The sequence below is a fragment of the Mustela nigripes genome, chromosome 4 (assembly GCF_022355385.1).
Source record: "Mustela nigripes isolate SB6536 chromosome 4, MUSNIG.SB6536, whole genome shotgun sequence".
NCBI lineage: Eukaryota > Metazoa > Chordata > Mammalia > Carnivora > Mustelidae > Mustela > Mustela nigripes.
The window spans coordinates 6,460,260-6,471,249 of NC_081560.1; the positions used below are offsets into that span (position 1 = coordinate 6,460,260).

The 10,990-nt window shown below is 49.0% G+C and overlaps 1 protein-coding gene across 1 annotated transcript in view; it reads right to left on the bottom strand.

Annotated features, from left to right (window-relative positions):
- Window positions 1-1,028: 1,028 nt before the first annotated feature.
- The window catches only part of ZNF398 (zinc finger protein 398), a 31,331-nt gene continuing 21,369 nt past the window's right edge, over window positions 1,029-10,990 (bottom strand). Inside the window, exons 5-6 of the mRNA XM_059396183.1 lie at window positions 8,785-8,898; window positions 1,029-7,489 (exon numbers count right to left, since the gene is read on the bottom strand). Of these exons, the coding sequence (XP_059252166.1) occupies window positions 6,342-7,489; window positions 8,785-8,898 (1,262 nt within the window). The 3' untranslated portion in view covers window positions 1,029-6,341. The remainder of the gene's footprint in view (window positions 7,490-8,784; window positions 8,899-10,990) is intronic.

The following is a 10,990-nucleotide window of genomic DNA, read 5'->3' on the forward strand; positions in this document are numbered from 1 at the left end:
TTTCTATGATCTTCTCAACTTGCAGGCACATTAGAATCATGTGGGGGAACTCAAACAAAACACACAGGGTCTGCCCCAGGCAAATTAGATCCTGCCAGGGTGGGCCCTGGCGTAAATATTTTTAAGTTTCCCGATGATTCTAATGTTCAACCAAGAACAAACCAGTGTAACAGTCTCCCTCCCCATGTGCTTGTCCCAGCCTCATGGGGCTCACCATGCAGAAATGAACATCCTGAATTATTACTTAGTGGTTATTAAATGTAGGATTGATTTAATTATCATCCATTGTTTTTATCCTGCTGTTTACTTGGTGAGGTTGGCTTGTAGATACTGTTTCTCTTACACAATTTTTTAAAACTGTAATTCAAAGCCAAGAACTGACTTATATGTACTGCTTTCTGCTTGCTTAACCCAATCTCTCCAGTAACATGCCTGCCTTCCTAACTCGTTATAATTCCTCGGGTCCGTAAACCAGTTATCTTGCACAAGTTGCTGGTACAAGTCAACATGTTAAATAGGGCAACCCAACATTTTCTGGAGCACTTAGTTTTTAATCTCTCCTCACACGTACTGCTTTTGTCCCATTGCTCCCCAGATTGTAACCTCGGGCTAGCTTCTCCCCAGCACAGGCGAGCAAACTGGGAGTAAAGGAACGATCACTGCCCAGTCTTGAATGAAGAGAAGCATCAGAAACATCCAGGAAATTGTTAAACTGCTCGACAAGTAATTCTGCATCGACTACATCAACACTTTCACTGGCCTGGAATGTTTCAAAGCACTTCTGAAGACCTTTCCTCATTTGAGCATCCCAACACCTACGTAAAGTTGGTCGAGCGGGTATTGTCCTCATGCTAGGAATGAGAAAACGGATGCACAATTAAAACTCTGGCCTCCTGAGTTCGTTTCCAAGAACTTTTCCATTCCAAGAATCCTTGTTCTTGCAAAGTACTACAAATGCTGTATAAAAAACATTTCACATTATAAACATGGGACAAATAACCACCAAATGACCCCAGTACCCTAGAACAATCATTACTTTTTGGTAGGTCTTTTTATTTTCCTATGCTTTAAACAAATGCAATGAAATGCATATTGCGTATTTAAAACAACATTTTATAGTTTCGCTAGAACTTTGTCAGTTTGTGTGGCTTTGGAGTACTGATAAGATTCCAGGGATCATAACTTTCCAAGGCATTTATTCTGCTGCGTCAAAGCAATCTCAATAGGGCAGAAGGTGGGGAGAAACCAGACAAGGAACACAGGACTCAGACATAAAATCTTAAATTCTGTGATTTTAGAGCTGGAAGGGATTGGATATTACCATAGTGTTCCATCTGAATTAGGAAAATGAGATCTACACAAATTCAGTGGCTTGCTCGGTATCAAGTAGGCAGTTAGTGTTCGACAAGGACCGGAACCCAGTTCTTCACTCCCACCCTGGGGGGTCTTCCCACTGGGCGATCATGTGTTGAGCACCCACGTCCCCCCAGCACGGGGCCCAGGAGGGATACAAAACAAGACGTGGCCTCTGTTCTTGGGTAGCTTACTTTTCAGAATAAGATTGTACGGTAAATACTGGCTTCGCTGATAAACAAACACAAAGCCACATAGCTCAATGAGATTTTGTCAGATATTTGAAATGGACCTGGCGATGTCTGAGAGCATGGCAGTGAGAGCACACTGCTTTTGAGGTCTCTTGGACTGTGCTCTGTCAATCTGCCTTCTTTAGCAGTTGATTGGTCCCGACGTTTATTACTTTTTTGTTTTGAAGAGGCAACTCGACCAAGTTGACGAAAGTCCTTGTGGATATGTGTTATGATTATGACCAGAGTTACACGCTCAAAAAGAAAACTAGAGAAGGGTCATAAAGGGAGGAGGAACCCTCTAGAAAGTGAGAGATTGCTCTTTTTGCAAGATACATAAATAGTACCTTCCAGGTCCTTTACGCTAAGGACAAGAAGCACTGGTCTCTGAGAGTCCGAATGAAGTAGAAGTCTTTGGAGGAACCCTCTCACAGGCGAAACGAAGACTCTCGCCTATCCTAGTAATACTAGAAGTGCAGTCTGGGCCACCATTTGCTATTCCCAAGTGATTCTACCGGGCCCACGGACGCTGGTGGCGGGAACACAGGCCCTTTCCTCCTTACTATAGTGGACTGAACCAAGGTGCACCTGTAACCGAGGGCAGCCAACCCAAGTGTTGGCTAGAAACTTGTGTGACTTGGTAGAGGAGGAACTGGGCTAGCTCCCTGCTTCAGAATCTGAAGAACAACAAAAGAACCAGAGCCACATGGTGTCCCGGTACACGGGACCTTGTGGGACCCAGCAGGCACAGAGAAGACAGGTTAAACACCAAAGAAGATGGCAGGCAGAAAGCTGAGACATCCGGCAATGGCGTACACGCTTCGGTAGAGCGGTCCGGACCTGGCCGTCTGTCCGGTCGGTCCTGGACACCTTTGGTGACAGCTGCCGTAGTGACACCTTCTGTGGCAGGCTCTGTGCTGAGGACTTCACACTGGCTTCCTTTCCCTCTGAGACACAGACCTTGTTCTCACTTTACAGATAAGGAAACTAGGCTCCTGACGGTTAAGTAACATATGTTACTTGTGATGATGCCAGGACCCGAGAACAGGTCTGACTCAGCGTCTAGGCCCATTTCGCTGTACTCGCCCACGTGTGTCCTCAAGTTAAGTGTCTGTGCACTCCCCCACCCTCCTCCACTCCCTGCCAGTCTGACCTCACTCGAGGTCTTTTAGCTGCTAAGAGCCCGACACTTCCCTGGTCTGAGACCGTCTTGTACACAGACCCTGTGAGGAGCGAGTGCTTCCTTTGTAAAGTGAACAGAGCAAATCCACCAAACACACAGGAAAAAACAAATCTGATGGTAAGAGTTCCTCCCCTGTAAGCCATTTGGGGAAAGGCTGGCTTTTAGGCATTGCCACTGAGCAGCGCCCAGATAGCTTTTTGTTGTCCAAGCAGCTGCGACATGGTGACAGGTGGGGAGCAGGCCTGGGCTACCTGACTCTCCTGAGACACAATGTGAGCAGAAACTGGGTTTTCCATCCCGTTTGGAATGGCTAAAGGAACTGCTACTGTGAACATTTATTATTCCTCAGTAAGCCATAGAGTCTGATCCTGGTTGAGCTAGGCATAGGTCATCCAAGTCTCTCCAAAATGCGCCAAAAAGAAGCCCAGAAGAGGCTCCCACCGGGAACTCTGCAGTTATTATTAATGTTGAGAAAGTCATGTAAAGCACTGCTCTAGCCAGAGCCCAGCTATGGTATTTCTAGTATCAAATATCCAGCAAAAAGGATCAGAGACTTCTCTCACTTTCTAGACAGGCAATCAACTTCCATTTATTTTCACATCTGTGGCTGAAACAGAGGCTCATCTAATGGCGAGTGAATCTGGTCATAGTGACATCTTGATCTACTCTGAGGAGAGAGGCCTATTGTGTGAGATGGGCTTCCTTGCTTGGGGGGGGGGGGGACACACGATGAGGGGCACGTTTCTGGGTTCTCCTCTCTCCTGTCTCGTCCTGACAACCAACCCTCAATACTTCAACTACAATTAAGCGCACCCGTTCTCCCAGGAGTCCTTGCCGGAACAAGCGTCTCCACACACTGAAACCTTTCCATTGGACTTAACTTTCCCACCGAGCGCATTTTATGTATCTGCCCTTGAATCTGAAGCAAACAAACTCGCGAGCCGGCCTGGAGTTCTACCGGGTGGAGGACGGGTGCAGGGAAAGGAGACCGGAATGCACAGCTGAAAACCCCTGGGGTGCGTGGGGCTCAGGTCTAGAACGCCCACTTCCATCCTTCTGGCCTGGCCCTGCCCATTCCCTTTCACTCAGCTTCACGGCTCTTGCCTCATTGGTATGTGAACCGTGTTCACAGCCTGCCGAAGTCTGGGTCCCTGCTGGCTACAGTTCCTCGCAGAAAGGACTGTGGGATCCATCTGCAGCATTTTAACCCACAGGTCTTTTTCATTAACAAGCTCCATGTCCTCATTCAATCTTCGAGTAAAAAAGAATTTCTGATATTATCTAGACCAACATCACACCTAACATAGGAGCCCTTTTCAAGCATACCCTGGCAAATGTTTACATGCCTCCAGAAAAGGGAGCTCACCACCTAAAGATAGCACTTTGATTCTTCTCCCTTTTAATTAGGAGACCAAGGTGCAATCCGGAGCTGGGTCGCACACCAAGTTCCTAGTGGGTCAGCAGTGAAGCTGGAACCCTGGTTTTGGGAACCCCAGAACCCCCACATTTATGCATGGCATGGGTCCGGATTCTAGCTCTTAATCCCAATATGCCAGGGTTCTGTTCATCAGTCATCTTGAGGGGATATAGCTCAGGAAAGAGCATTTGACTGCATCAGTCATCTTGATTTGCTCTATATTATTTTTTTGTGTTTTTTTGTTTTATGTTGTTTTTATCACCTTTAAACTATAAATTACAGCAGCAGACTAGGTCTCACACCCATTTCTTAGGCCTCCCAGACCCCTGGTGCTGTGACTGTCCCAAGCAGATGTTCCATAAATGTGGTCATTCTAAAGAGCTGCGTGTTCAGACAGAGCCTTCCCAGGAGCAAAGCTAGCTAGGGTAACACTTTTTCTTAGTGTGCTTCGGCAGAGGTAGGCCCGGTGAAGGCTGAGCTAGGTGATAAGGAACAAATGGGTCTCTCCCTTATCATTTCATCAAGAAAGTGTTCTAAGTACTTGTAGACCTTGTTTCCAGGCATCTTGGAAGGATCCAGGGGAAACAGAGTATAGGAATAAACAGCTTTACTGCCCAAGACTTAGGGCCATCTCTGTCTCCCAACCCAGGCTCCCAGCAAGTAAAACAAATCTAGTTCAATCAAGTTTCAACAAGAATGTCTCTGCTCTGATTTGGGGGGTCTTATTTGGCTTTGCCTGGATAGAAGCCAGAGATAGAGAATTTTGGCAGAAGAAATGTGTCACGAGTTTTATGATTTTTTTTTTTTTTTAAATTTCTAGCAGCTCACTTTAATCCTTCCACCGGCCTCATTATGCAGATGAAAATCTGCAATCTCTAAAGGGAAAGGGACTTGTGCCCCACTGCAAAGCCACTGAGGAGGAGGACCACACTCAGATGCTCTCCTCTGACTGAACGTTCCCAACAAAAGAACACATGGTCGCCAAGATCCGTAAAAGCAGAACAAGCAGCAAGAGGCTATCCTCGTCTGTATGTAGTGCTTAGTGCTCAGGGATCTAGAGAGTTCCTCAATCTGCCCAATGCCAATGGGGAGAGTCAGAAGGGGTGAACACATGCCCTGCTGGCTCAGGAAAGCTGCATTATAACACCATCTCACAAAAGGGGGAATGAAAGCTGAGAGCCACTGGCATTTTCTGAAGCTCCATCATGCTTCCGGAAAGTGCTGTGATCTTTTCTGCTAAGGACTGTCAAGAACATGAGACACCAGGAACGGAAAAATCAGCTTATTAGCTTGCAAATACAGAAAAATTGGACATAAATGACTCCTTATAAGAAACATGGTTCAGGCACACATTTTAGGCTGATCTGAAATTTCTCTGGGCTCCCTAGATTTTAAAGCTAGTTCGGAGAACACTGCTCCCACTTTTTAAACCAGAACCTCGGAAAATGTTCCCAGTAGTTTAAATGCCAGTAAAAGCCTGAATTCTGCAAATCAAACTATTCGAAGACCTGTTCTCCTTAAGAAGCTTTAAAAGTCAGACTTCTTGCTCTCCACCCAAATTAAACAAAGTGTATCAGAAGAATTAATCTAGGAAACCTAGGAAGGCAGTCTTGCATTACCATTCCGGGAGAGACAGCGCTTGAGCACAGGAGTCGACTTTAAGCTGCTACCAGGGAGAAGCGGTACCACTGCCCGAGGGTCCAACACTCTCTTCTAACCACCATCTTATCATCAGGGAATCAATGAGGTTCAATGAAACACCCTCACGCCTCATGCTGGGCTTCCAAATCTGGAGGCTCCTCCCATGCACCTGTCTCTACCGAGAGCCACAGTCAGTATCAACTTATCACCCTGGGATGGACTAACCCGGGCCAAATCTCGCTTTCCAACCTCTCTGTACCCCTCTTACATAACTTCTGCTTAGGTAATACTTCTGTAAAGATCGGGATGCCGGGCTCCCTTCCAGGTCTTTCCGGATTTCGAAATGTGTTCTTGGGATGTTGTGAAGTTCCAAACTTCCAGCATGTCTCTAGTCAAGTGTCTGCGATCCCCAGTCGCCGGGGAGCCGCAGAGCGATCGCTGCAGGGGGTGGAGGGCGTGGAGGGGCTCTCGGGCGCGGGAAACAGCGGAGCACAGCCAGCCCCCGGAGGAGCGAGGCTCACAGAACGCTCCCTCCGCTCCCGTCGTACCACTGACTGGCCTCCAGCCCCTCGGTGCTCGCGGCCAGGCCCGGGGCCTCGAGCGCCGGGAGGAGGGGTCCCGGGGGGCCAGGCGGCTGCCCGGAGGGGTCGCTGTCGGCCCCGCAGCCCGCGCCATGGCCCGACCGCAGGTGGTCTTTGAGCGTCTGCTTGTAGCGGAAGCTCTTGCCGCAGTCGGCGCAGGGGTAGGGCCGCTCGCCCGTGTGGATGCGCTGGTGCTTCATGAGGTGGTGCTTGCGGATGAAGCTCTTGCCGCAGTGCGCGCAGCTGAAGGGCCGCTCGCCCGTGTGCAGCCGCCGGTGGTTGAGCAGGTGCTCCTTGCGCATGAAGCTCTTGCTGCAGTCCGGGCACGGGTACGGCCGCTCGCCCGTGTGGATCATCTGGTGGCGGATCAGGGCCGAGTGGCCGTTGAAGTCAATGCCGCACTGCGGGCAGGAGAAGGGCCGCTCCTGCGCGTGGCCCCGCTGGTGCAGCAGGAGGCTGATCTTCAGGCTGAAGCTGCGGCCGCACTGCGCGCAGCGGAACGGCCTCTCGCTGGCGTGCGCGCGCCGGTGGCTGCTGAGCCGCGCCTGGTCGGCGAAGCGCTTGGGGCAGTCGGGGCAGGGGAAGGGGCGCTCGGCGCTGTTGTGGACGCGCAGGTGGTAGGTGAGTCTCGACGGGTGCGTGAACGTTCTGGCGCAGTGCGGGCAGGTGGGGGGCGTCTCGCTGGCGTGGGGCTGGGAGCTGCCACCGAGCTCGGCCTGCGGGGGAAAGTGCTTGGGGCACGGGGCGCAGGCTAGGGGGTGCTCCCCGGTGTGGCCGCACTGGTGGGTCAGCAGCATGTCTTGGCTGAGGCTCTTGCCGCACTGGTGGCACGAGAACACCTGCTCCCCGGTGGGAGGGGGCAGGGGGTAGCTGCCCAGCTGAGTAAAGGTCACTTGGCCCTCGGAGGCTTCAGCCAGGTCCGTGGCCGGACGTCCAAAAGGCGCCATGGAGGCGGACGGCTGGCTTTTGAAAGCCACATCCGGAAAAGGATCCTTCGCGGCCGGTGGTGAAGAGAAGGTGACTGGGACCTCTGGGCACAAGGAGGCTCTGGCGAGGCTTTCGGCTTTGATGACGAGATCTTCATCTGAAAGAAAGGACTCAGAGTCACACCTGCTAGCAGCGGTCAGGGCCTCGTGGCGGCTCCCCACAATGCTACCCGGCTGCCGCAGGCCGCTCTGAGCTGTAACGGGCCCAGAGAGGAAGTCGGTGGCGATCTGAGACAAGCATCAAGGCCTGGACGGTCCCTGCGGCAAATCATCAGAGAGCTCTCCGCGGTGCCTGTTCCGGCCCGCGCTCGGAAAGGGAGAAATGCCCGCTTCCACCCTGCCAGCGCTCCTCTCGCTAGGTTTCTCCTCTGCTCCCGGCCTTTGACTCTGTTCCCTTTTGTGACAAGGCCTAAAATTCCGCATTCACCCACTCCTACTCCCCTCGGGTCTGCCAGATAACTCCTTCCTGTGAGCTCTCCCTGCTTTCCCTGAAAACGAAGTCCCTGTTTCTGCCTCTGCATCTCTGCTCAGGCTGTCCTCCCTTTTGTAGCCCGCACCCCTGTCTTCCCGACTTCCCGAAGTACGCCCAGCCTTATCACACCAATCTTGTAGGGCCCAATTCTGGCTTCGCAGCCTGCTGTGGGCCTTATCTGGACATCCAAACTAAAACTGACGTATGTTCTCCAAACTCCTCATTTCTTTTATAGAAGTCACCCGGCCCACTCACCACGGACACTTAACAGTAGGCATGCCCAGGACTGATGTGTGTGTGCCCGATAAAAATACCCGAGGAACAGAAACAGTTATTTATTTCTGTTTCCTAGAGTCTAAAAGAACATAGGGAATAGATCTTTAAAAATAGCTTCCGTTAAGTCATATAACGGGTTCCTTCTGGCCTCAAGAGTCTCTTCTACAATTCAGAAGGCAAAATTTTGCTGAAGTTCAGGCTCTTAGAAAGAAGCGATTTGCTGCTTCTGCCACCACCGTCTGTCCCGAGGGACAGCACTTCGGCGACACTTGCGCCTCTCCAAGGACACTCTTGCTGCTCTGGCTGGTCTCCTCCCGTTTTGGTTCTTTTCTACATGATCTCCCATGTTCTTGCGTCTTTCCCCGTTCTCGTGCGGTTGGTCCCTCTCAGTGCACTTCTTTTTCTTCCTCTAACAAATCTACTTTGTTTTTATACTTAAAAGAGTGTGTTTTCTCATTTAAAATTCATCTTAGTTTGATTTCATTTTCATCTCTAAATTCCTAGAGCATTTCCCCTGCCCCCATTCTTTTTCCACTTCCTGGCCTCCACAACCCCCCCTCCCACAAGCTCATGACCTGAGCTTCCCCAGCTGGTCCTGGCCACCGAGCAGAGGCTGGGTGTGGGCATCTCAGATTCCTCACTCACCAGCATAGGCGCCCTTGTGCATGTCGCTCTCCTTGGTCTCCTGTGGGGCCCCAACCTGGGGCTCTTCCTCTTGTTTGATCCAAGACAGAATATCTGATGTTGAAATGCCAGGCTCTGTTTGGGGGGAAGAGAATGGCCTTCAGGGCTCGACTCGGAAAGTGAAAATGATCATGTTGGCTTACTGAACACTGTCTTGCCCAAATATTTATCTCTGATTACAAAACCAAAACTGCACCAGCCTTTAAAAAAAAGGCATCCAGCAACTGGAGAACCAGTTCGAAATGAAGACACATGTATGTATTTTTACAGGATATACTCAACTTCAGTGACTATTTTCAGTTTAAAAAAATCATAGGTTTTATTTTGGAGAGGACACCTTGATATACTTCTAGAATCAGCAGTGCCTTCCATTTTGTTAGCACTCTCACTTCCAAAATGTTTTCAATTCCTCTCACAGCTTCAGTTATGAAATTATGAAGCAGGGTCTATTTTCTCCATTTTGGTAGAGAGGGCCCCTAGAGGTTAATACATTGCCAGTAAGGTAGTATTTATGATGAAATGCCACATTATCAAAGGTTTGCTTTAAAATATACAGGAAAGGGGTGCCTGGGTGGCTCAGTGGGTTAAAGCCTCTGCCTTCGGCTCAGGCCATGATCCCAAGGTCCTGGGATCGAGCCCTGCATTGGGCTCTCTGCTCAGTAGGGAGAGCTTGCCTCCTCCTCTCTCTCTGCCTGCCTCTCTGCCTACTTGTGATCTCTGTCTGTCAAATAAATAAATAAAATCTTAAAAACTTATAAAAAAATAAATAAAAATAAAATATAGAGGAAAAAGGCAGAAGAAACCAAGATTGACCAAAAAGGTTTTCCTTAGATGTTAATTAAAAAAACAAAGGCATCCCCAGAATTACAAAGTCAGGTCTGTTTAAACACAGATCTGACTCCTTAAACATACTTTCCAGGTTCCCAATTCTGGGCTCTAAAAGATTGTATTACTTCTGCCTATTAAGTGATACTGCTCATTGTTTCCTAATCCCCAGGAGAGAGGAGAATAGTCTCCGTGAGTCCCTCCAGCCTGGTGGGGGAAGAGGGGGCGTTCTTTTGGAAAGAAAAAAGAACAGCCTCTAAAAGCTTTGCACATAACATGGCTCATTTGGTCAGTACAGAAACAGCTGTGCGTCTTATCCCAGCGAAGGCCTATTTAGCCTTTTTTGGCCAGAAAGGACAAGCTGGCAAGCTGACAAGGTGCAGAGAGTAAATTCAAACTAGACTATTTCTCCAAAGAGCCTTGTAGGCAGGTTCTGGTTTTATGTGTAACAAGTAGGCAGAACTCACTGTTTTTGCCCAGTGCCTTTTAAATCAGAGACCACGGAAATCTAAAGGTGTGTCCAAAGCAGAAATACGAGGTTGACGAGACTGAGGCCCAAAAGACTGGCAGTTGTGCGGCGACACTGGGGGGACGCAGGTTTTGGCGCACGCAGCCAGGCTGCCCTTCCAGCTCCCTCTTTAAACTACAAGATGAAATGTATTAAACACAGTCCAACCTTATTTTTCTTTTCTCCCAGATTTTATACCCACACATGGAGAAAGAGAAAAGCAGGAGAGGACGGACAGGGTTTAAGGAAGAGGATCTTTTCGCAGCTATCCAGAGGAAGAACTTTCTTATTCATCAAAACTATAAGACTTTTAAAATGCACAATTGTTTCTCTTCATTAATTTTCTGAGTGAGTTAGCACACTAAAAACCTTCCAATGTTGGGGTGCCTGGGTGGCTCAGTGGGTTAAAGCCTCTGCTTTCGGCTCAGGTCATGATCCCAGGGTCCTGGGATTGAGCCCCCATCCAGCTCTCTGCTCCAAGGACAGCCTGCTTCCTCCTCTCTTTGCCTGCCTCTCTGCCTACTTGTGATGTTTGTCTGTTAAATAAATAAACAAAATCTTTAAAAAAAAAAAAAAAAAAAGTAAAAACCTCCCAATGTCATTCAAATGATTTTGACTTTTTTTCTTTTATTGGTTTAGCATTATGAACTCGTAGAATGTTATCTGTTTGATGAGTTTCTTCTTTTTTTTTTTTTTTTTTTAACATTTTTATTTACTTATTTGACAGAGAGAGATCACAAGTAGGCAGAGAGGCAGGCAGAGAGAGAGGAGAAGGCAGGCTCCCCGCTGAGCAGAGAGCCTGATGCGGGGCTCAATCCCAGGGTCCTGGGATTG